General features: G+C 30.6%; 3 protein-coding genes and 1 long non-coding RNA gene across 8 annotated transcripts; 1 reads left to right on the top strand and 3 right to left on the bottom strand.

The window, feature by feature from the left end:
* Positions 1 to 322: 322 nt before the first annotated feature.
* On the bottom strand, positions 323 to 2,549 carry LOC126851841 (fatty acid synthase-like). The gene is made up of 6 exons (XM_050596180.1): positions 2,545 to 2,549; positions 1,873 to 1,963; positions 1,471 to 1,702; positions 934 to 1,352; positions 692 to 833; positions 323 to 429 (listed from the first exon to the last, which is right to left on the bottom strand). Exons 1-6 carry the CDS (start codon positions 2,547 to 2,549, stop codon positions 323 to 325), a joined length of 996 nt encoding a protein of 331 aa, XP_050452137.1.
* Positions 2,550 to 6,347: 3,798 nt separating this feature from the next.
* On the top strand, positions 6,348 to 7,542 carry LOC126852048 (selenoprotein M-like). Its single transcript, XM_050596529.1, has 4 exons — positions 6,348 to 6,601; positions 6,848 to 6,918; positions 7,227 to 7,296; positions 7,377 to 7,542. The coding sequence occupies exons 1-4, from the start codon at positions 6,476 to 6,478 to the stop codon at positions 7,482 to 7,484; spliced, it is 375 nt and encodes a 124-aa protein (XP_050452486.1). The 5' UTR covers positions 6,348 to 6,475; the 3' UTR covers positions 7,485 to 7,542.
* A 1,766-nt stretch (positions 7,543 to 9,308) lies between these two features.
* On the bottom strand, positions 9,309 to 13,252 carry LOC126852032 (E3 ubiquitin-protein ligase RNF185-like). 2 transcript variants are annotated; one of them, XM_050596501.1, is made up of 5 exons: positions 13,086 to 13,252; positions 10,995 to 11,162; positions 10,780 to 10,911; positions 10,359 to 10,528; positions 9,309 to 10,011 (listed from the first exon to the last, which is right to left on the bottom strand). In XM_050596501.1, exons 2-5 carry the CDS (start codon positions 11,147 to 11,149, stop codon positions 9,914 to 9,916), a joined length of 555 nt encoding a protein of 184 aa, XP_050452458.1. In that variant the 5' UTR covers positions 11,150 to 11,162; positions 13,086 to 13,252; the 3' UTR covers positions 9,309 to 9,913. The 2 variants fall into 2 exon arrangements, with proteins under 2 accessions (XP_050452458.1, XP_050452459.1); XM_050596502.1 differs by lacking the exon at positions 13,086 to 13,252 and adding an exon at positions 12,462 to 12,581.
* A 1,048-nt stretch (positions 13,253 to 14,300) lies between these two features.
* On the bottom strand, positions 14,301 to 17,864 carry LOC126852064 (uncharacterized). 4 transcript variants are annotated; one of them, XR_007687757.1, is made up of 4 exons: positions 17,801 to 17,863; positions 17,127 to 17,683; positions 16,676 to 16,832; positions 14,301 to 16,571 (listed from the first exon to the last, which is right to left on the bottom strand). It is a non-coding gene; the product is annotated as an uncharacterized LOC126852064 (long non-coding RNA). The 4 variants fall into 4 exon arrangements; XR_007687756.1 differs by having other exon boundaries at positions 17,787 to 17,862; XR_007687758.1 differs by having other exon boundaries at positions 16,676 to 17,033; positions 17,127 to 17,864.
* Positions 17,865 to 26,248: the final 8,384 nt, after the last annotated feature.

The following is a 26,248-nucleotide window of genomic DNA, read 5'->3' as shown; positions in this document are numbered from 1 at the left end:
ACGAACAGTTGTTTCTAATCACGCCCTCCAATTTTTCCTAGGGCGTTGCTCTAGATTCTTAGATCATAGATATTGGTGAAGATCTTCGCTGAGTTTTGACCAATGGAGAGTAGTTGCTATTGGGTGAGGGTGAGGCTTTCATTTTACGGATTGAGTCATGCCCAGTTTGCTTTAATCTCCTAGGTTGACATTTTACTTGAAATTTATGATAAACAGATAACATAAGAGGGTGGTCTGGCAGGCAAGCATGTGGTGTCAAATGTCGCGAGTTTTCAACTCCGGATCGTCTATGCATTGTTCTGGACCTCGCTCTGCTTTTTGCTTAAAGTTCTTGGGTCTGATACTTGAGCTTGAGCTTGGATATCTCGCTGTCTGTTTGTCGTTCGCTTCCACATGGTTTTATATTTTTAACGCTTGACCGTCTGTTATCTTTTGTTTAAAATTCTCGAACCTTCAGAGTTGTAACGTTAAATTTATAGATCCGCTGACTTTCGACAGCGAGATTACACAGTCCTGCTTCCCAGACTTCGCCTGCTTATTTTTTCTGTCGGTATTTATACATAGTATTTCTTAGAAGGTAAATTTATGTCGCTAACGGATTTTCGATGAAATAAAACAACCATGCGGTCTGCAGGACCCAATAATTTATATATTAGAGAAGAGGAAAAAAAAGAATATTCGTGAAGTCTACCGGACGTAACATAACCATCCTTATATTCTGTTGGTTCAGTGATTATTTTTACTCTTCCTTCAATGATAGCAAGCATATTCTTTCGTGGATGTTTAAAATGTATAGTAGGTGCTAGTATACCAGTTTCCATCGCTATTAAAATCTTTACTCAAAAATAACGTTTAAGTAAAAAAATAATGCATTAACTTACATATAACATTAGATTATATAGTTTTGTCAATCCTATTTTGTTGTAAATTTACCTTTGCAATTTGACAATGACCACTAGTAGCTTCTGAATGTCCAATATTCGACTTTATTGAACCCAATAACAAAGGTAGCTGTCCTTTAGCGCATAAAGCTTCATCTATGGCTCGAAGTTCTACAGGATCGCCCGCTAGAGTACCAGTTGCATGAGCCTCTATGTAAAATAACTCAAGAGGCGAAATATCGCAATCTTCGTAAAATATTTCCAATAACATTTTTTGTTTGTCAAATGATGGAAAGGTAATTCCTTCTTCTTTAAAACCATCGCAGTTGGTTTTTCCATAGACAAAAGTCGCATAAATTCTTCTTGCATTTTTTGCTTTTTGTAGGTACAATACTGCAGCTGAATCACTACGCATGTAACCACTACCTTCTTCATCGTAAGGTTTACAATAACCATCAGTAGATAGAACTCCTAAAACAATCAGCAATTCATTTGTTTCAATCAATATAAAATTGATGTATTTTGTTTAAATATTTTACTATTTAAGAATGTAGCAACTTTGAACGCAGTAATATTATCTTCCATATACCCAGGCAAAAAAACTGATGAGTGACAAAAGGATGGATGCACAAATTTATGCTAGCGACAATAGCCGCTTCGCAAATGCCAGATCGAATCATCCTGTAAGCTTCCACCATTGCGAAATGGCTCGAGCTGCAAGCAGTATCGATGTTATATGTTGGTCCTGTAACGCCGAGCCAATAAGAAATTCTGTTTCCTATCATATTCTTAGAGCATCCAAGAATGGGTAATCCAGCAATCTATTAACAATTATATACAGTTTTCATATTAAAAATGTTTTCTCTCCATATCTTTTGTGTCAATATCTTTTTGTATACGTATATTTAAATACTTTTAGAAACGCGTGTTTCTTTTATCGATATTTTTAATACTTAAATTATTAAATAACCACACAATGTGAACCACATACTTGAGGTTTTTCGTAAATCAAATCTATATATGAATCAGAAACACTTATTCCTGTGAAAGCGAAAGTTATAGTGAGCGTGCGAGCGAGCGTGCTCCAAAAGAGACAAGCGCGAAATGAAACGGCCGACGGACAACGACACCCGCGAGTATCGAGACGCGCTCGATTCTAAGATGCATAGAATCTTAACACTTTGCTATATCGTTCGTACGCGAGATACGATTGTAATTCGCACGCGGCGGATAAACAGCGATAAATCGTCTGTCTCGGAATAACTCCGGTAGTCACACAACGGCACTGAAATATGTCTATTTCACTAAACGAGACCGACTCTTTATCTCACTCGAGTAGCGTACACGCGTCAAAGTACTCTGAGCGGAATGCGCCGCGCTCGGTTGGCGGCTTGCCTTTATACTGTCATCGCCTTCTCGAAGGATCCAGAAGGTCCCCGAAATTTAGTCATTTCCGCCGACAGTTTTTAGGTGACTTGTTTGTCGCAATTTTACCTTAGATACTTCGAGAAGGGCGACGATGTTTGTTATTGCCGCGCGTTTTCGCTCGGTCGTAGAAAACGCTACCTCGCATCGCGCGCGCGGCGATGACGCGGTCGAGCGGCAACAAAAATGCGAAGTTCGAGATCGTTGCAATCTCGTAACCAAATAGTTCCGCGCCTACATCATTCCCTAGATCCACTAGATTAGTCCTAGCTCTCGGCGTCCCTGGGGTATAACCGGTGGAAGCAGGTTGCCCTATAAAAGTAGAGAGCAATCTTTTCTCACTAACTGAGGTATAGAGAGAGAAAGAGCGTCGCTGAGACGTAACACAGGAACACACTTTTGCATAAGCGCGTAGCCATAAGCATAAAGAAATTGATTGGTCCACAAACATATGCTTAACGAAATGAACCAATCAATTTCCTTATACTTATGGTTATGCACTTATGCAAAATGTATATTCCCACTATATTATAATAAAAAAAAGATATCGATTATGGTTGCGTTTTATGGCAAGTCTGCTTGTATTGCAGGTTCACCATGTGCAAGGGGCTTGTTACTTAAGATATATATATATATATATATATATATATATATATATATATATATATATTAATTAGAAACCGTAAGAGTTAGAGAATTAAGATTTGAAAAGGAACATTATGATAGAAATTAAGGGTAGTTAACAAATTGTGGACACTAAATAATAGAGAGTTAGTTAGATCGAATTAATTTATTATGAGAATTGTCTAAGGAATAAGGTCTTTTATTTAATATCAATACTTGATTATATTATGACTCTAAATTTCTGATAGAAAGAGAAGGTTTAGAAAAGAGGTCGAATGTCGCCAGGGGCACCGTAATAAGCGCTCGGCAACGATGGAATTTTAGGGAGAATGTGTAATGTCGCCAGGGCACCGTAATTAGCGCTCGGCAACTAGGTTCAAAGATTGGGTTGTGTTCAGAAAATTAGATAATAAATTTGATTTCAATTTAATCTCCTGTTGTCATTTCTTGTGGGAGGTTTTTAAATTGATAGGAAACGCCGCCAGGGCACCTCGATCAGCGCTCGGCAACTAGGTTTAAGGGTTATATAAAGAATTCAAAAAGAAAGGAGAAGGTCGCCAGGGCACCGTAAGCGCTCGGCAACGAGGTTTAAGGATTATATTCAGAATTTAGGAAGAAAGGAGGGAGTCGCCAGGAGCACCATAAGCGCTCGGCAACGATGGATTTTCGGGAAAAAGAGCAAAGTGTTGCAAGATTAAGTCAGGTTCAAATGACAACAGTAGTGTATATATTTATATATATATAGTGTATATATTTTATATATAGTGTATATATTGTATATATATATATATATATATATATATATATATATATATATATATATAGTGTATGTATTTTGCATGGAATTTATAAATCTTACTTAGTATTGATATTATGGGTGTGTTTTAAATAATAGTAGGATAATAGATTAAAGTTGACTGACTGGAAACTGTCAGCCACTTGCTAATGCTTGACAGGGGATTTCTTATTATTTAAAGGATGAAGAGGTAATTGAATGATGTTAAGGGTTGTCAGTCAATTCAAATAAAGTTTCTAATATTTATGGAAAGACGGGGTTTATAGTAATTGTAAGTACTTATCGTGATGTGGCAGGAAAATCCTTCCTTCTGTTCAAGTTCTCGTCTGTTAGGCCCTTCTCTCGTCCTTTTAAGACCTCGGTCGTGGATGAAGTAGGCCGGATAAAAGTATACAGACGTATGCACAAAGTTTTTTATTATTTCCTTAGTTTTACATAACTTAACACTGAATCGACAATTATATTAATCGAAATGGTATAGTGAATAGTACGCGAACAATGAACGAATAATACGGAGCGAATACTTGTACGAAATAGTAATGAATTAGTAATGAATAATGTTCTAATTAATTAATAATGTAATAATTAACATTAACATTAATAATTAACATGAATTAGTAATGAATAATGTTAACTAAGAATGAATGATTCGAATGCTTGAAGATCTCGTAATTGAATGCCGCTTAATTGAAAGCCCTGAAGGTTTGAAATCGCCGGCTTATATACTGTCGAAACAAAGGGTTTTCAGGCCGTATGCAGATCACGCGTTGCGCTCTGGAATGTTCTTAGGATGATTCAGTGGAGGACTTCTGAGAAGAAAGATTTTTAACAACAATTCTTCTGAGAATTATCGATCGATATGTTTATCTGCCTATTAAGTTTCGGCACTCGTGGTCGTAGCCGTCGCGATTCCGTTCGATCGCTATATCGCTCGCAATATCAGGTTTCACTGATATGAGGCCTCTTATGCGCATTCTTTTCAGCTTAATTAATATTTTATAATATAAAATCCTTAATAATATAGTTAATATTTATGCTTATTAATTTATGGAATCATTTGTTCTATTTATTTCAGTTCTGATAAGAAGTTGGCAATTTATATAAAATTTTGGCATTCTATAGTTTAAAAAAATAGATATTTTAGATAACTTATATGTATTATATGTAATATATATAATTTATGATTCCATAGAATATAAGCCTCTTAAATTTATATTTATGGTCGCTTGATCGATACTACAATAAAGCATATTAATTTTATTAAAATCATTTCTTTATGGAAGCATTCGCGCATTATATAATAACCTGTTTTAATTAATATGATTTTAATTATTTATAAAGTATAATTGTATTGAATATAGTATTGAAAGTTTTATATGTGATGTTTTGGATAAAATAATTATAAATATTCAACAAATTATAGTCAACAAATTATTATTATATACGTTTTATGATTCCATAAAGTACGGCGCATTTACTCCTCAATTTAAGAGTGAGTAATTATTATATATATATTTGTCTGTATGATTAAATATTAAAATCTTAAAAGTTAGATATTAGATAGAGATTAGATAGTATCGATATTATCGAGTATGAAACTCGCTCGCAAGTTCGTTCTTAAAGTAATCAGCAGGTTAGTTCTAGAAAGTCACTGTTGTACAGCTAGCTAGTTCTAAATAATGCTTCCTGATTCGTCGATCTAAGGAATTTCAATTCCTTGCGCCATCGATTATTATTACTAAAAGGATTAAAATATATTCGGTTTTTAGGTTAAATAACTATATGGAACTAGAATGATAAGCGATTAATGAAATTAATTAACAATTAAAATAAAAGCAAATGGATTACATAATTATTCCATAGGTATTTTGCAGGGATAAATGTACTTAATTACTAGCTAAAATATAGTTTTTAAAATTGGCAGGACGTTACACACCAAAGTACAGGCAGGGACAAGAAGCACGCGCCATACACACACACACGGACACGCACACACGCCGCACGCATACACACACGTGGTTGTGCAAGGTGGCCTTCGGCCTTCCTCCCGCACCCTCTCTACGGTAGACAAGGTGGACTTCGCTTTACAACTTACAAAGTACATGCTACATTGTAAAGTAAGATCCACTCTGCCTCTCGGCAGGGATTGGGTGCGGGAAGGGGGCCGAAGGCCCCCCTTGCACATCCTCCCGTGTGTGTGTGTGTGTGTGCGTGCGTGTGTGGTGTGTGTGGTGTGTGTGTGTGTGTGTGTGTGTGTGTGTGTCGCGTCGTGCACTTGCTTCCTATCTATGCATAGACAGTGTGGCAACTGAAATGATAAGAACGCTTGGTTTTCATTCACCTCTATTTTCTGTTGCCATTCTGCTGATTTTAACCGTCAATTAACTTAATCGAAGATGATAAAATTGGCCCTTAAGTTAACCGACGGTTAAAATCAGCAGGGTGGCAACAGAAAATAGAAGTGAATAAAAACTAAGCATTCTTATCATTTCAGTTGCCCTATTAAGTTTAATAACGTTTATAGTTGTAAAACTGACCAATCACAGTTATTCCTCTGAAGAATGAAATGACTGTGATTGGCCAGCCTTAGAACTACGGATGTTAAATCCGATTTTAGGGGTGACGTGTAAACGTAGTCAAATAATGAGTGCCGCTATATATACTGTGTACAGATACATACATGACCAAACAATCGCCAAAAATCATCTCATGAAGCGATGGTTTCTGCTTCATTCTATTTTGAAATTGAATGACAAACAACATGGCATTCGTTGTAACTGTTAATAATTTTATCGTACTGGTGTTAACACTCTCAATTTTCTTTGTTTCTTTAACGAATTCCGCGAACAGTTATTACGCATCTGCAAGAGTCGAGGTATTTCATATTTATATTAAAATAATTATAACAGATGATATGATTACTTAATAATACGCATCGCTTTTACATGAATGCAGTTTTCATATATTATTAAACGTATAATCGATATACGAGATTATTACATTTGTTCAACAAGTGTTCATTATTCGAATGAAAATTTATGTATCAAGAGATTATAATTATATACTGCTTATAAAGATCAGTATATTGTACTGTTAATGTTATTTGTTGTTCATTTTTCAGAGTTGCAGAGGTTGCTCGTTGAATCGACTGCCGGATGTCAAGCAATTTATCTTTGAGGATCTGCCGAACTAGTATCCTTTATAGTGCCATTTTATAATTATAATTATGATCATTTTATTACACACGCGCGCGCGCACACACACACACACACATACACACGTTTGTATGTGTGTATGTATGTATTATTTAATTATTTGTTATAAATATATATTGCATGTTTTAACACTTATTAATTTTTTTATTAAAAATGAGTCAAGTTATCTTTTGATGTAAGATAAAAACTAAAAATTATAGTATATAAAAGAGAAAAAAATAAGTTATTTTATTTCTTTATATTGCAATTGAAATTTTAGAAACTATCCTTAATAAATATAAATAGCAACAATGTGGAATTTAAACATATACAAGGTGCAATACCAGAACTTGTATTATTCAATGAACATGAAGAGGTTCGACAATTAAAAATTAACTTAATATATAATATATAATTGAATTTGCTATCATCAATAAAACTTTGAAAATATTGCAGGAAGTGGAACGATTGGTATTGTCTACATTAACCCGAGAAGAGTGTAATGAGCTGCTAATCTCTAAAGGTTTCAGTAAAAGATCCAAAGACAATAAGGATGAAATGTAATTCTTCAAGTTAACATGTACTTATTGTGAGAAATATTAGACTAGTCATAAATAACTCTGTGTTTTGTTTATAATTTGTTTTTAAATTTTATACTTAATAATTTCTATAGAATTTTAATATATTAGGTTGGGGAAAAAGAAATCCATTATTTTTGCGTGCCATCTACCGAAAAAATAATGGATTTCTTTTTCCCCAACCTAATATATTATAGATATATTCAAAACGAGAAAAAATCATGTTTTGATAATATTAAGAATAAGCAACATATATTATATTGTGTAAAAAATACCAAACAATATCAAGAACAAAATTGGTGTTTTTTTTTCCTTCAATTGCTATTATATTCCTATATTAATGCAGTAGAAAAGGAAGAACGGGGAATGTTTACCTAAAACCGCAATCTGTGATAGACATTACATTCAATAAATATTTTATATAGTTTATACATTTTATAAGCTTCTTTATTTACTATATTCTTTATTTCTAGTAATTCTTTAAACTTATAAAATTTTTATCACCTCGAAGAAATTAAAATTATAATTTTTTTAACAATAATAAACATCTCAAATAATCTTCAATATATATATGGGTTAGGATATTTGTAAAATTAGTATTTTTATGATATTAAGGGCATTCGAGGAAATACTATTTACGCTATTGTTATCGGCTGTTCGCGGAGCAAACTGATAGTGCTAGCAAATGCAGTCATGACGTTATTAATGGTAGCGTGCTTCGTCATAATGCGCGCTATCAATGCTATTCCTTCCGAGATATTGTGAAAGTAGCGTTAGCGTTTGCGAATTTTTTAAAAATCTTTATAAGTCGGCTTTTTACAAAGAAATTGAATTTACAATTTACAATCAGTGACATTGATAGTGTATGTATATTGGAAAGATTAAATAATATAATAAAAGATTAAATAATATAAAAAAAGGAAGTTTTTCTAAAAAGTCATTACTTAGATTTAAGTTAACTAAATTTTTAAGAGAATTTTTAGAATATATATATATATATATATATATATATATATATATATATATATATATATGTATGTATGTATGTATGTATGTATGTATGTATGTATGTATGTATGTATATGTATATATATATATATATATATATATATATATATAGTAATAAGTATAAAGATAGATTTTTGTTATTATTATTATGCAAATTATTGCAATATGTGCAAAAGCACATATTTGGCAACCAACAATTTACGATTTTGTTTTTAATAACTGTATCACAATATTATTCTAAAACTCTTAAAAATTTAGTTAACTTAAATCTAAGTAATGACTTTTTAGAAAAACTTCCTTTTTTACATATATATTTACATATATACACATATACACACACACGCACGCACGCACCCCCCCCCACACACACACATATATATACATATATATTTGTAAATATGTATGTAAATTCTCACATTTATATACATTCTTTGACTTTTTAATGTATATGATTAATATGTTTAACTATATTAGTTATGATTATATATATTTATTCCTTCTTTTTCTTTCTCTTTCCATATAACATAAATTTTATTTACAAAATTTTAAAACATAATTGATCTAACAAATAAGTAAATATACATACAAATAAATGTTGTAATTATTCCCTCCTTTCGATTATTAACAAAATTACGAAAAAAATATGCAATAGCACATTTGTTAATTAATGACTTGTCTTGTAGAATATAAACAATTAAAATTCAATAATTCAAGATTCCAAAGTATGTAAGAAATCGACTTGTAGTAAAGAAACGAAAATGAGAATCATAAGATTAAAGAACGAACGAACTTCCATTAATAGTCTTGCGAGAATCCAATTTTTATGTTATGTTATATTACAATATATACCATCGTTTAAACGCGTATCTTACTCTAGATTATATATACACACTGTTCAAACCCTTGCAGTATCATACAAAACTGCATCATATATCATTACGATGTACATTAATATTTCCTCTCTATATCCTCACTTAAAGTTATACATTGTTACGCATTAAATATGATGAATATCGATTTACATATACCTCTCTCTCTTTCTTATATAGAAATAATATATTTATATATAATACATACATACACGAATAGAATAAAGAGACTATAAAATAACAGCTGTTCAAATTCGAAAAAAATCATCTCATACTTTGAAACAGGCAAATGCTGATGAAATAATATGAAAAGTTTGCATTAACAAGTTGCACGTCATATTTTTTCAATTTTTCTAGAAAGTGGAAAGAAACAAATTTTAATTGGAATTTTTTGAGATATACATTTTTTTTTTTTTTTTTTCAAAAAATGTTTGCAGAAACTAATATAAGATTATGATTCATGGAAAATTAAATCACAAATCAGACAAAATATTACAAGTTATCGAGCAAATGGATATTTTCAAATTTAGAAGCAATGTTATGCCATCAACAGCCAACAGATGAATATAACCGCTAACCATAAAAATACTTTAGACAAAAACTGTTCTTCCTCATATTGCGGCGTGCCCCTGGGAGCTGCAAATAAATAATTTTAAATTGCCTCTTAAACATTATTTTAATTATTATCTGAAATATAGATTGATCACAAAGTTTATCTTTCATTCATTAAATGCAAAAAAAAAAATTAACAAACTTTAATTAATTTTATAAAAAAAAAATTAGAAAATTTGTATAAATTTGTATTTTACGTACATGTGTATGCATGTGTGTGTGTGTGTGTGCGCGTGCGCACGCGCGTGTATAAATATTATATAGAAATTAAAACTAAAAATAAAATTGTAACTTTTTGTTATTATATATACAGTTATACATATATATTATGCATGCACATTTTATATTATGTAACTTATGGCAAATATTACCTGCGCTTGGTCGTGCTTCTCCGAAGTTAAAAGTTGATGTAAAAAAAGCAAACGGAAAAGTGCCGATTCCGAAAGACATGTAAGAACCATCGCCGAAACCGAAACCGGAGAAGCCGACATTGGTCTCCGGCTCTGATCTTTGACCGGCTGGGCGTGGTGGTACGTTGTTCCTGAAATAAACCATTTCACTAATTAAATCTAAATTATATTATTTCACTTAATATTTTAATTTTTCTAATCTATTTTGTTTCTATTATTACCTATTTTTATGTGTATATGTATTTATGCAAAATAAAATAAATTTTACAAGACATTTTTTGTACATATTGTTAAATATAATTAATATAATTTAATTATAACATGCAATATAAAACTGAAATTAATAACTATTTTTAGTTTCGGCAGACAAAATAAATTATACCTTGGATCCTCATGCTTTGTGGCACCACGTCCGTATAATGGAATGACTTTGTCTTTGCTTATGGCAGCTTTGCATACTGGACAGACTTGCCTGGCAGGTCTGGTTTCCAACCACTGATGCAGACATGGCCAACTGCATTGTTATCACTTATATTAGCCAGATTATCATAGATAACTTTATGTCCTCTAATGTATTATGTTATTAAATGAAGTTACCAAAAGAGATGACCGCACATACTGACTACCGCATCTTTTGCAGTATCTAAACAAATATTGCACTCAAACATCCTATCATCCTTTTCTTTCTCCTCCGCAGAGCCTGCAGATCCCGACGATTTAGACGGGCCTGCTTGTTCCCTTGTCCTACTCATTTTTTCAAGCTTTCTATAATCACACATCCCACAGTTCATAAATATCCTTATATTTATAGAAAAATAACAGAATAATCAATAACTCAAGCATGTAGACATTTTTAATATTTATAAACATTTATAAATTATGTAGACATTTAATATTTATAAATATTTAATAATCTTAAAATAACTGCATAATTATAACTTTTAATGAACAGAAAGGAAAATTTATAAGTTGCACAATTTTTAATTACATAGTTGGAAATTTATCATAACTTGAAAAATTTAATATTAATGTGTTGACTATTTTGTAAGACAATATACACAAAATGACTATATCTATATTATTATAACTTTAAATTTAATTAAAATAATATCCAAATTATTTTTTATAATTATATACAATTTAGGAACAATGCATATAACAAAGATGCAAGGTTTAGTTTTCGTAAAATTACCACTCACGCTGCAATTTTTAAATTGTGTTTTGTATATAGACATTTAATATTAGAGATGCATAGTGCAAGTATACGTTTATACTTGCGAACGACATTAGATATTTTGTGTCCATGAAAAAAATATAAAATTGATATCAGAAATACAAATTTATATGAGAATTATCCAGCATACACGAAAATCTTTATTTTATATTTTCAAGATAATATCAAGGTCAAAATATTGACCCATCACAATAAACATTCTTGGACATAACAAATATACACTCGTGCATAAAATGTCATTCAATGTTGAAATTTCAAGTTATTTAACATATCTTATTAAAACATGTGATTAGAAAATAAATAATAATATAATCAGGCACAAATTTATTTTGTGCAGGCCTTTAGCTGTTTAAAAATGACAAAATATTAATTTTTATTGATATTAAATAAATTTGTGTGTATATGTGATATGCGTTCTTTAATAAATTAATGAACACATTCTTGCACTTGTCATACTATCAAACTTATCAAAGATCGAAAATAAATCGTATTATCCACACACACACACATACATACATACTCACTTTACCACGTCATTCCGTTTGTACATTCGTTAGATACACAACATTGATGCATTATTTAATGTTTGTAACTTTATCATAGCCCTATTTTCTATATTGTCTTTAAAAATATTATTTATCATATTTTTTTGTTTCCACAGTAAATCTATTCTCCAAAAATAACTACTCTTCCTTTCTTTTTTCCATAACCTTACTATATCATATTGCGTACATGCACATGACTTTCTAATTTTCATGGATTTATGCTAATACATACTCGTTAACCCGTTTTATCAATCTCTTAATCTCTTTCTGTATAATTTCTTTTACCTCTAAATTATCTGTGTCAACAGTTTTGTAATCTGTTACTGTTCTTTTTTTTCACACACATACATCGAAACAACAATCACCTCTCTCTACATGTGATACTACGTCATTATACTTATTATACATATTTCATATATCTACTAATTCCCACGCTTACATATTCACTTTATATAATTTTCTCCAACACAATTTCTCCATTATTCAATTTTCTTTCTGCTTTAATTATATATATTTTTTTCATTAAACTTTTTACATATTTATTTATTTTTATATTTATTTTACATATTTATTTATTTATATTTATTTTATCGCACTATATATATATATATATATGTTTTTCTTCTTTCCCTACTTGTCCCTCTTCATCTCCTTTTACTCTCTCTTTCGTCAATCTTATACGTCATTTCGTTTATCATCCATTCGTACATTTACAATCATCCAATTCTTAATTTTCATACCGAACATAACCCCTCTATTTCTATAATTATATTTATTCATATTTTTATATATCTTTAATATATTTCTTCAAAATTTAATAATTTTTTATATAGTATTTTATCTTCCTCCATTTCTTTTCTCAACTTTGTATACAACAATGTATTGGATGATGAAAATCACATCACTCACTTTTTGTTAGGAGGGCGGGCTTGGCCCTCCGCAACGAAATTGTGATCCTTTGTCTGTCGCGAACTACGAACTGATGCAAGTACAGAAAATATCACAGAATCTATTTTCTCGAACGGCGACGATCAGCAGGAACGGCACGTTACGTACTAGGCTAGACACATAATTGCGTGAGGCGTGAGCAGTTGAGATGTGACCAGGCAATATAAAAAGAGAAAGAGACAAACAAACAGAGACAGAGACAAAGAAGAGAGAGAGAGAGAGAGAGGGGAGAGAGGAAGAGAGAGAGAGAGAGAGGGGAAGAGGAAGAGGAAGAGAGAGAGAGGAAGAGAAAGAGAAAGAAAAAGAGAGACACGTCAGAAATTCGGTCGATGGCAGCGACGATGTTAGTTGGTGTCTCCGCGAAAGAATTTTATTGACATGTCAATTTTTACATGTGGGAAAATACAATCAATACTTACGATAATTGATAACAAATGAGATGTTTGATCAGCGTAGTAACGTAATATATATAAATACATTATTCATACATTATGTTTACATATGGCGTTTTTGAATGTAAGTTTAATCGCTCTGAGAGCGATTAATGATGTCATTATATCATCTCTGCCAATAAAAGACTTGAATTTATAGTAAAATATAGTGATTAATTGATCTAGATTGGATTAATCGTTCATCCTAAAACGCTAATAAATAGTTTAGATACCGACGAGATATTATTGGGATCTGTCCATATATGTAATACTATTATATTATTCAAGGTTCAATGCTGGTGAAAACATCACGGTGCAGACATATATCAACCTCTCGCTCCCTCGCACAATTTGGGTACTTTATACAACGCGCATGCGCTGGCATGTAGAGGCTAATCTAAAAAATGCGTCTTGTTGAAAATGTTTATTTTATTCTTTGCTATAAAACAATTAGATAAAAATACAAAATATAAAATAAAGAATACAAGCTAATCTAAAAAACTGCGTTTAATATCGTTAAAAATGTTTATTTTATTCTTTGGTATAAAACAATTAGATAAAAATATAAAAAAATTTTATTATAACAAAAATATTATAATAAACTCTATAAAAATTAATATTAAAAATAAATTTTTATAAAATTTTGTATAAACAAAATAAATTATTATAAAATATAAATTATATATAAAACTATTGGAATTATATATAAATTATAATAAAACTATTGGTGATTAAATAAAATAAGTTTTGTAAATGTTTGGTGAATATAATCATTTTTGTTAGACATCTTTTTGGCTTCGCGAGCGCGCGCACGCGTGAAACAATTTTTATGTATGATGATATTATATTTACACAGTTGTGCTCTATGATTATCTAGTACATCTTGAGATAATATATGATTTTGCATAATATCGTTAGAAAATGGAGATTATAATCTATGATATATAATATTCGCTAAAAATTGTTTTATTTTATTTTTTTGCAATTTATTTGTGTATTGCCGGATAGTTATTTCTGATATTTTACAAATTCTTTATACGTCATCAGATCGTGTTAAATATGGCCCTCTATTTTTTAGTTTGGATAACAAAAATATTTTATGACTTAATAACTGGTTTTTATAAATATCACAATGTATAATGTTATATTTACAATTAATAACAGTTTATTACAGATATATCCTGCTATGTATTGGACTATGTTATCTACATATGGTGTAAGCTGCTAAAATGTTTTTATATAATCATGATCGAAAATGAGTATTCTTTCATCAAAAATTTCTTCTTTATTTGCTATAGGACATTTAAATGTTTTTGGATTCGATAATGCATGTAAAATTTCTAAACTGTCAAAAAGACAATTGCCGCTATCAAACTCTTTTAATTCATACCTGATCAATAAACATTTGTATGCATTTTTTATTTGTAGAGCATTTGGATTATTATTAAACCCTCCACGACTTCTTATAGCACTAAAAAACGTTTCAAAAAAATCTTAAGATAATTTATATATTAATAAATACATCATTCCTAAAGACTTTAAACAATCAAATAGCGGAAATATATTTCTTAAACATATAATTAGACCAGAAAAATCAATTTTTCTATTAGTTTTTAAAATGGGAGTGCCTCTCTCATCCTATAATGTATTAATATATTCATAAAAATTTTTGGCATACAACTGCAGTTGTGCATAATTTTTAGAAGTTAATGCTGTATTAAACTTATGACGAGAAAATTTGCAATCTAACATATCATATTATTAAAATTTATAAACAAAACTCTTTTGCAGTTATTTTGCAATTAAAAAATTGATGTTTCATTGTAGAATCTGGTAACATTGATAAAAGATATAAATGATTTGTACACTTTCACTTAAAGTTTGTAATGCTAACTTGACATTCATTCTATTATTTTGAAAATTGATATGTTTACTCCTGAGTTTATTAGCAGCTTTCAAACATTCTTTTTCTTATATTTAGTAAATATTAATTATATGAATCCATTCAATTCTTTCACCATTTGAGGTTCTTAAAATTTTTTTGTTGCTTATAATATTTCTTACTAATTTTATCATAAAGCAAAAATCAAAAAACATGTAACATATTTCTGATGTAATTGGATTTATAAATAATGGCTTAAAATTACTCCCATATGTAAAATTTGCACCCAAAACAATACATATACTAATATTACTTGGAGCATCATCAAAAGTTATGGAAAAGACTTTACAATTTATTTTATGCAATTGTTCAAATGCAAGTATTAATAAATTCGAACGTTCTGTACCGTTTAATGATCTTATTAAAAAATATGCAATTGGTACTTTCCAATTATCATTTAAAAATACTGTCATAAACACTAAAGCGTTTCTAGCAGGAAGAACAGAATCGTTATCATCTACATTTCTGACTACCAAAATCAATACCACCATAAAATCTTTCTTTATCAAAAATTATTTGTTTCCTTATTGCCATTTCATCTATAACTAAGTTAATAACAAAAGGTTTAGAATTATTATCATGCATTATAATGGCATCTAACGCTTCCTTTGTGAAACCTTCAGGAGCTTCATCAACTACACGATATCAGTTCCATTGTGAAAAGATTTGGTAATAAGTTTTCCCACGTTTTTCGTACAATGCAATGTAATAATTCGCATTAAAAGTTTTCTGTTTTGATCTTGTAAAGATTTTATTTGTTTGCGTTTATTTTCATCCACTTTTTTAACAAAATTGATTTTTTTCGCTCTTCTTGATGTGCTAACGTCAGAAATAATAATTTCTGAGACATATCTAGGCTCTGTAAATAGATGCTTTTTTGGAGGAGAAGAAAAATTCTCTTTCGATGCACTAACACCAGAAGTAGTCATTTCTGAGACATATCTAGATTTGCAAATGGGCGCTTTTTTGAAGGAGAAAAAGTATCCTCTCTTGATGCATTAACATCAGAAATAGTAATTTCTGAGATTGCAAATAAGCGTTCTTTCGAAGTAAAAGAAAAGTCCTCTTCAGAATCTAAAAATATAAAATATTTATAAAAAATAACAAATAATTTGTATTATTTTTTTTTACAATAAGTATATTTTTATTTATTTCTACATAATTTATATTTAACTTACATGAATGAGAAATTTCTGATATTGTGAACTGTATTATCATTATTTACTTCAAGAGTTGAAGATATACTTTTCACTTCAAGTAATTTTTTTTTAGATATATTTGCACTTTCTATTATTGGCACATTTGATAATTTAATTGTTGGACAATTAGCTATTTCTGGTGAGGTAATTAAATTTATTGCTGCATTATTATTGATATCTATAGTGGGTATAGCTCCAGGAGATAATTTAATTTTATTCTTTATAACTAAATGCTAAGAGGTAAGTTAAAGTGATACGAGCAAATATATAAATTGGATACATCAGCTTTTTCTTTAAATCCGCAAGCTTGAATCCATTTTTTACGTAATTCTATTCTCTTTGGAAATTTGAAAAGAATAATTTAATTTTTGTTATAATTATCACATTAAGTGATTATATATTTAATCTCATTATTTGTGAGTAAACTTACTTGTGCAAAGTTGTTTTTCTTTTACAAATGTAACAAGCATTATCGTTGCTTTTTTATCACTTTTTAAAAGAAAACTTCTTAAAATCTTTTTAAAATCACTTCTTAAAATTTATATAAACTTAATGAAATTGGTTAAAGCGGGGAGCACACACTTTTGCATAAGCGCATAACAATAAGCATAAGGAAATTGATTGGTTCATTTTCTTATGCATACATTTGTGGACCAATCAATTTCTTTATGTTTATGGTTATGCGCTTATGCAAAAGTGTGTGCTCCCCGCTTAACTGATTATGATTAACTGGTTAGATTAAACTAGCTCAACAAAACGCAGCATGCGCATTGCGTAAAGTGGAATTATGGAAGCGAGATGTTGATATATGTCTCGTATGTGTGTGATATACTACACCATAATGTTTTCGCCAACGCCGCTTATTGGGAAGATACGTGACTAGCAATATAGTAGTTTACATATATGAATCTGTTGAATGAAGATGAACATGACCTCTGATAGAAAAAGGTATTATTCTTAGAGTGCAGTATCACACTCGCAATACGACTGTAAAGTATAAATACGCGAATTTATTTATCAATATTATTTATCAGTCATAAAATGCACTTATGGTTAGCATTTTATTCGACTATAAAAGTTGTTGGTTTACATGTAAAAGCATACGTGATATTGACACTGCATCCTAAGATGTATCATGTTACTTAAGTCCTATATAATTTAAACATATATGCACATATGTATATACGCAAATATAAAATTCTCAAAAAATGAGTGCTTGTTACATTACTGCTTTCAACCACGAGATGCCAGAAAGCATTTTCAGGCCGTAAAGCAATACGCTAAAGGAACAAGGATAGTACCCGATTGTCTAATATTATCTCCCAACAATCGCATTCGTGTGTTCAACATATTGGTGCTTGTACCTTCACGGACGCTACACATATATGCGATGAAAGAGAGACAATAACAATGCAATCATCTCTCTTTGTCAAGCGATCAGCGGTTGTATCTGGGTGCTCAATGTACTAGGTTGTGTCACCCACATACTGCACACATACACGGTGTAAGAGAGAGACAAAGGCACAATCATCTTTCTTTGTCTAACGATCAGTATACTACGAGAAAAATTTCCCCATGAGCTGCTCCTTAGATATATTGAGATCTAACTTATAGATCTAATGAGATCCGCATATTCCATATTTTGCTTCGAAAAAGTTATATTACGTTATGAAATTATTTTAAAAATATTTTTTATATAATTAATTATGCAGTCCTGAACAAAGCCAGATTTTGCAATTTGGTTTTTAAAAATTTATAATAAATAAAATACAATTTCTGGCCAACTGTATCTAATCCGCCATGAGCTGTACCTATTTTGTTTATTTATGAAATATTATTTTAATCTTTTTTTCCAAAAAATAACTCTGTACCGGATTGCGAACGATTCTACTGATTACAAATATTATAATTTTAATGTCTCTTTATTTTTTGGCCGTAATTCGGGAAAAGCGAATCCGTAATTCACGGCTTTCCGCGGGAGGTCTCTACTGTCTCTCCTGCCGATCCTTAAATAGGTCTGATGGGCACATAGATAACATTATCGACCATTTGACTGCATTGAAAATAATTACATGAATTATTTAATTTATAGTTATTTTAATTCAATCCAATTATATCCAATTATTATTTTATTATTAAAAATACCGATGAGATATCATTAAAAACTCATGGTCTTATAGAATTTAGTATATTATTCGAAAAAAGTTTGCCACGTGCTACTGTAGATAAGTATATCTTTGCATTGTCAATAAACATTAATTTTACAATAAAATGTTTATTTTGTTGCTCTTAAAGCAGTTACATAAAAAATTTATATATTTCTGATAATAAAACAATAACTGGATGGATTAAAAGAACGCACAACGAATATTTTTTTCAGTCACACTAAATCCCATAAAACCACCGGTCTTTAATGATATCTCGTCGATGATTTAAATGATTAATAAGTTTATAGTGTGTCCGATAACTTTTGACACATCCAAAGCATAGTATAATTCATAGACATATGTTGCGTTCCATTTCACGCATAGAGCGCATAGAGCGCATGGAAATAATATATGTTACGTGAACTATAGATTTTCAGGAGATCTATGCGTGAAACGGAACGCATCCGTAGTATATCTAGACCGAGCGTTTGTTCTTTTTTAAGGGGTGGGGGAAAGGTGCACGTAGAAAGAGATAAACTCGTTCCTCTGTTTCAATGTCTGTTCCTCGTGTACATGAAAGAGAGAGAACGTAAGGGGCACGAAACAGAGTTTATTCTTTTCTACATGCACCTTTATCCCCACTCCTCAACACTCTAGATATACTATGTTTATGGTATAATCATATCCAGTAGCGACTTCTGTTTGTTTTCTCGGTGAATAAACATCGTTTCTGAGTTTTTGATTCTTTGGTTTTTGCATCATCGAATAGTTTTGCGAATTTCGCGAGTTTTGAGCTGAATTCCAATCAATTATTCAGATTACACCGTGCTACCCAGAGTGTTTCATCTCTACTCGCTGCCTTAGTGCGACATCGTTTGCTCCTATCGGCCCCTTGTGCCATCTTACACGTCGCCACGTAAGCGTGGCCTCGGCTATATTGTTCTTCCGGTGCGCATATTACGCATTATACCTACATCTTTTGCGCAAAACGTGCAATAGCTCCTAAGTATGGATCTCTCATCTGTTGGAGCTCCTGAGAACGCATCCCAGGATTTTGCTCCAGATCCACCTAACGATAAATGCAACAACGAGGATGTCACCGAAAAAGTGTGAGAGATTATTTATAAAAATCGCAAAAGGAGCCTGCCTTCTGCATTAAGAAGTCCGCTTTCTCCTAAAAGATCTACTCTGGATCTTCTTCAAAAAGAATACTTTCGACTGCAGAACAAATACGGCTTAAATGTTAAACCTCCATTCATTGTCCTTATCGAAAAAATCTCTAGTAATCTTCCTTCTTCTACTCAGGTGCAGAACTTTGTTTTCCAAATTTAGAAAATTTAGTATATACAGTTTTATCATTTCCACATTCTAATGCCGAAGCAGAGAGAATATTTTCAATTGTTACAGATGTGAAGAATAAAAAGATGAATCGGATTGATGTTATCACTTTAGACGTGATTTGTAAAGTACGATCAAGTTTTCAAGCTAATAACATTAATTGTTGCCTTTTTAAAGTTAGTTCGGCACATTTAAAATTACACAATGACAAGAATTTATTTTCTTCTAATAAAAACAAAAATAAAAATAAAGATGAATAAAGAAATTATAAATATTTTTACTTTTTCTTGTAACTCTTTTTTGTAATATTAACATTTTAAGTACAAATTTGATAATTTCTTTTTGCTTTCGTAAATATGTTCATATTCGTATTTGTTTCGTTATCGATTTTAACATTCAATTCTCTTTTTATTCAGGTGTTAACTAATACAAGTAGTAATATAATTTTTATTCGAATTATTTATATTATTTTTAATTATTTTTTATTTTGTACATAATTATTTTTTTTTAATTATTTATTGTAATTTTTAATTTTATTTTGTGATAAAATCAATAGTGCAATAATGCCGTGCAATCTTTTTTTGTTTCTTTTTAAAATTCTTTTTCTACATTTTCTTATTTATTTATATTTATTTTTTGTTTATTTTATGTTTTTTAGTTATTTGTTTTTTGTTCTGTTTATTTATATATATATTTTTGTTTACTTATTTTTATCTGTGATTCAACATGCACAGGTGCATGTTTTATTAGTGCAATGCAAAATATTTATTAAATATTTATTTATATATTTATTTTTATATTTAATTAGTTTTAATTATAATTGTAATTTTATTTTATTGTAAAGACAAACTTGTTTACTCGTATACTTATTCTAATCAAATAATTAATTTTGTTATAGTAATCTTCTGGGAACATCTCCAGGTGGACTACAAAATAAATTTAATATTTTAGTTATATAGTATATATATAGTTTTAATTAATTTTATTTAAATATAAAGTAAATTAAATATAAAATATATATATATATTTATATGTAAATGTAAAATATATATTAATAAATACAATATGTTAAATGTATTAATATTTATATTTGCGGTTTATATGTATTATATGTTTATATATATTATATTTTATATATTGTTTAATGTTTTTGTTGGAATACTGGTGAGATTTTCTGCAGTTTCCTTTATCCTCGCAACAAATGTTGGTATTCATGTGTAAATAAATCGGCTGCAGACGTAAAAAATAATAAATAAATTTTCTATTATTATCAATATTTAATGTATTTTATTTCTTTAATAGAAACATTTTTTGATAGAAATATTCCTTATAAATTCCTTCATATTTCTTTTACCGCTAGGGGGTCTAACGATACCTCATATTTCATTGAATTAGGTACATTAGTGAGCATACGTAACGTTTATTTAGTGCGCATGCACGATTTTATTCTCACGACAGCGCATCATTGGGTTCGGATAGGACTCAGGATCAGGACCTGGTAACGATACGCTCGCCGGACCGCCTTATATACCTGGCGCGGCTCTCCCACTCACGTGATTCGGCGCGTGGTAGGTTGGTTCCCTTGGTGGGGTTCCCGCTATAGGTGCGAGTGTTTAGGGGCGCCATAGGCGCCATGCCTCTTATTGCGGGCGGATGGTCTGCCCGCGAGGCTGGAAACGGTATCGTTACATAATTAACACTGATTTGGGATTCCAAATTTCCGACACTAATAACTTAGACGCGGATAATTCTATTAATCTCCTCATTGCTCCTTATAAATTTGATGTCACATATTATACGGATGGCTCACGAGCAGAGTCTGACAATATATCCGGATACGCTGTCTTCTCGCCGGAGCTCTGTTTGGAACATAAAGATAAAATTAACAACTTTTATACTATTTTTGAGGCCGAAGCTTTGGCAATTCAATTTGTAATCAATTCCATTCTTGCCAGGAAAACGAAGATCCGCTATTCTCTCGGACTCTTTGAGCGTGTTATTTGGCTTCTCGAATACGATCATAACGGGAAAGTCTCACCCTCTAGTCTTTCAGATCAGACATTCTCTATTTGATTGTTTCAAGCAGTTTCTTGAGGATCATGTTATTTGGATACCTAGTCACAGAGATATATCAGGTAATGAAAAGGCTGATTCTCTGGCTAAAGAATTTCTGCGCCTCCCTGATCCTTTTCTCCTCAGTAAGTGCCACTACACGAACCTATATTCCTGATTCAAAGCTCTTTCTAAAAGTAATGCTACGCACATCCTTCAAACGGAAAGCCTTTTCAATAAAATATTTTTCACATACGCACGATCTGCTGTCCCCCCCCCCATGGTATACGGATGAAAGGTTCGGGGAGAATCTTACCAGACCTATCATTATTCTTATATCAAGGCTGAGAATCAATCACACTGCAACATCAAGCCATCTTTGGAGAAAGAATCATCATTGCCTCTTCGGAATGTTCCTGTGGTCATTCCTTTCAGGACCTTAATCACGTCTTCTTCAATTGTTCTAGTACACATGACTGTGACATACTCATTTCTGGATTGAAAAAAATCAACCCTACACTTACACTGGACGTTCAGACACTGGCCTTTGTCGGAGACTTGAGTACATCGCCTTCTTTTTGACTTTGTCAGTAAAAACAACTTAATTATATAAATCACTGATTTACTGCTCTATCTAGTGAATGATGTATAGACAAATCCGCGAGGAAATCTCCCATTAACAGAAGAAGAAGAAACCCAGTAGCGACAGTGAAGGCTCTTGCACAATGCGAGGCGATAGCAATAGGAATAAAGGGAACAGCGATAGAATAGAAATAATAATAGAAGTTATTGCCATCTATTGCACAACGCGATAAGAATAAGCTAACCAATCAGAAATCGTGTAATTTGCCCTTCCATGTTTTGTCACATTGTCTTGTGTGTTATATTTTAATGAATTGTTTCAAATTTAATTTGCAATGGACAATGAAGAGCTTATGTTATTTATACTATGCAAGTAGCTGTACTAGCGTTGTACACCGCATGGAAGACCGAAAAGGTCAAACGTTGGAAAAACCGTCGATGATGGGTACGTTCCATAAATAGAAGACGAGCGGAGTATGGCGATTTTGCAATTCTATTTTCAGAGTTAAAAAAAGACTCGGATCTCTCTTCATGTATTTTTTTTATTTTCATGTCTTTGAAGTCTTTTATCATAGAGATAAAGACAAGCTCGTACGAGATTTATTAAAAGTTTATTGCCGTGTTTCTGATTATTAATAATATTATCAGTGTCAAATTGTTCTTGTTCTTTTCTTGAAAACTGGTCATATAATCATCATCTATTTTTGTGTCTTTTCAATTGATCACAGTAAAAATAAGTCAAAATATAACCTAAACCTGTGGTAGATTTGAAACATTCAAAACTAGATATGCACGTCTCACACAAAAATTTGAACGCTGAGATTGGTTGATACAAGGCAATAGATATAGAATTCCAATTCGACGGAAATTTTATCGCTGTTGCCTGTTCCGTATTCCATTCTGCATTGGCATATGCATTTTCTAGTGTTGGAATTTTCTGTTTCTATTGCTAAGCTATAGCCGCATCAGACGCATTGAAAATTGAGATTGAAGATTAAAGATTGAAATTTAACCAATCAGGACAAAGCGAAATTTTAGTTTTTTTTTGTTGTGATTAGCTAAATTCCAGTCTTTAATCTTCAATCTTCAATTTTCAATGCATAATCTGATACGGGCGTATCGCTATCGCCTATCACTATCGCTATCACCTCGTATTATGCAAGGACTTGAGTTAATATAACATTCAAGCTCTTCATCTTCCATTGCAAAATAATTTGAAATAATACCATAGACATAGTATATCTAGACCGAGCGTTTGCTTTTTTTTAAGGAGTGGGAAAAAGGTGCATGTAGAAAAGGATAAATTTTATTTTTTATTTCGTGCCCCTTGCGTTCTCTCTCTTTTATGTATGCATAGAAACAGAGGAACGAGAAATATGCAGAGTTTATCTTTTTCTACGTGCCCTCACTCCTCAACACTCGGTCTAGATATATTATATAGGCCATGACACATAAAAGAACTTAAGCAGTAAAACCATAAGTAAAGCGGGGAGCACACACTTTTGCATAAGCGCATAACAATAAGCATAAGGAAATGGATTGGTTCATTTTCTTATGCATACATTTGTGGACCAATCAATTTCTTTATGTTTATGGTTATGCGCTTATGCAAAAGTGTGTGCTCCCCGCTTAAGAGTAAGGAGAGTTATCTCAATAATGTAGAGTGCAAAAAAATAGTTCACAAAAGATGTTCTGTGCGTGGCCAGATTTGCCGAATGGAATAATTTGGACCATTTTGTCGCCATGTTGAATCGTCATATAAATATAGTGTTACGTTGGTTAGTAATTAGCAAGTGTTTAGTATGAGAGATAAATAATTTTAATAATACATTTTAGAGTGAATATAGTTTAGTTACTAATTTTATTTGTAATTGCATGATATAAAACTTTGAAGAAAATTATAGAACTTGCTTTAGCATAAATTTTAACTAAACTTTTAACTTTTATAACCTAAAATTATTTGCATATCAAATTAATTAATATTAATACTTAGTTATGAGCAATATCTTTTATGTTATTAATAATCAAAAGATATATTTTTTAAATATATTCATATTTAAATATTTTCATATATTTTCTAAGTGTACTCAAATATTAATATAAATAATTTTTAGTGATAATAATATTTTTAATTTTTTTAATAATTTAAATACATATTTTAATATTCTTAATTTCTAATATAACATCATAAATAAAATAATAGATTCTGAAGTAAAATAGCCTGTTGCATCAAGGGAAGCAATTCCAGAAAAGACCAAAGTGGATTAGCAAAAAAAAGTTTTTTTACACCTCGCACAGTAAGTTATTTATGTTATATAATATCTTTAATATAATATAATCTAAATCTAATATCTTTATTTAAATTTTTTTTAAAGTTAATACATGAATATATACATTATGTATATTACATCTAAAAATAGAAATTTAATTTCTTTTATAGAATGATATGTTTATTTCTTGGTATAATATTTTGTATACTAAAAATATAAAAATAAAGAAGAATAGCAGAATTTGTGAATTGCACTATAAGTCAGAAGATATTAAAGAAGATGCTTTTTTACAAAACGATGGAACAGTTATCTATGTAAAAAGAAAAAATCCAAAGTTAAAAGAAGGAGCAATTCCCTCAATTTTTTCAATAAAAAATATATCATGTTGTCAGCAGATAGAACATAATAATAGTGATGATATTATGTTTTGTGAGTTTTCAACTGAATGTGAATCCTCAGAAATAATTTCACATTCAGCGGAAGAACCAATTTCTTCTACATCGCATGGGATAAATAACGTATTACAAGAAGAAAAAAAATCTTTTATGCAAGAAAAAGAAACAATTAAATTTTTTGCTGAAGATATCAATATTGCAAAAAATATTGAGGCTCCTATAAGTTATTGGTTTGCAAACATTAATAATTGTATGATGTAGACATATTGGGCAAATAATTTGTCATATATTTTGAGAAGTGTTGTTATTAAAACAAATATGAAAGTGCAAGTAAATATAATCAAATAAAGTAACAATATTATTTAATATATATATATATATATATATATATATATATATATATATATAATATTATTTATCTTATCAACAGTAATTTATATATATATATATATATATATATATATATATATATATATATATATATAGGGTGTATCAGAACAAGTATAGTGTCCTTAAAGGATCATATTCCTGAATGAATTCTAAAACGATTTTTCCTTTACAAAAATTCGATCTGAAGCTTAGTTTTTAAATTATAAAAAAAATAGTGAGCAAATTACGGGACGGGTACATATGGTAGGCAGGGGCGGCGCAACTCATAGTCCGATGCAGGCGTTTACGCGAGGCGCTCGTTACAGCTGATCGAGCGCTACAGTGTAGCCGTCCCGTTCACTCACTATTTCCTTTTATAATTAGAAACTAAGCTTCAGA

The sequence above is a fragment of the Cataglyphis hispanica genome, chromosome 9 (genome assembly GCF_021464435.1).
Source record: "Cataglyphis hispanica isolate Lineage 1 chromosome 9, ULB_Chis1_1.0, whole genome shotgun sequence".
NCBI lineage: Eukaryota > Metazoa > Arthropoda > Insecta > Hymenoptera > Formicidae > Cataglyphis > Cataglyphis hispanica.
This window is presented reverse-complemented; position numbering and strand designations above follow the sequence as displayed.

Excerpts from the sequence above, each read along its gene's own strand:
- LOC126851841 (XM_050596180.1), bottom strand. Across the intron at positions 1,353-1,470 it reads TCATCAGTTTTTTTGCCTGG|GAGTTCTATCTACTGATGGT; the intron begins GTATATGGAAGA and ends TGATTGTTTTAG. Across the intron at positions 430-691 it reads GGATGGTTATGTTACGTCCG|ATAACAGACGGTCAAGCGTT; the intron begins GTAGACTTCACG and ends TTTAAACAAAAG.
- LOC126852048 (XM_050596529.1), top strand. The coding sequence starts at position 6,476 with ATGACAAACAACATGGCATTCGTTGTAACTGTTAATAATTTTATCGTA. Across the intron at positions 6,602-6,847 it reads ACGCATCTGCAAGAGTCGAG|AGTTGCAGAGGTTGCTCGTT; the intron begins GTATTTCATATT and ends TTCATTTTTCAG. Across the intron at positions 6,919-7,226 it reads TTTGAGGATCTGCCGAACTA|CAACAATGTGGAATTTAAAC; the intron begins GTATCCTTTATA and ends AAATATAAATAG.
- LOC126852032 (XM_050596501.1), bottom strand. The coding sequence starts at position 11,149 with ATGAGTAGGACAAGGGAACAAGCAGGCCCGTCTAAATCGTCGGGATCT. Across the intron at positions 10,912-10,994 it reads ATGTGCGGTCATCTCTTTTG|TTGGCCATGTCTGCATCAGT; the intron begins GTAACTTCATTT and ends ATAACAATGCAG. Across the intron at positions 10,012-10,358 it reads AGAAGCACGACCAAGCGCAG|CTCCCAGGGGCACGCCGCAA; the intron begins GTAATATTTGCC and ends ATTTATTTGCAG.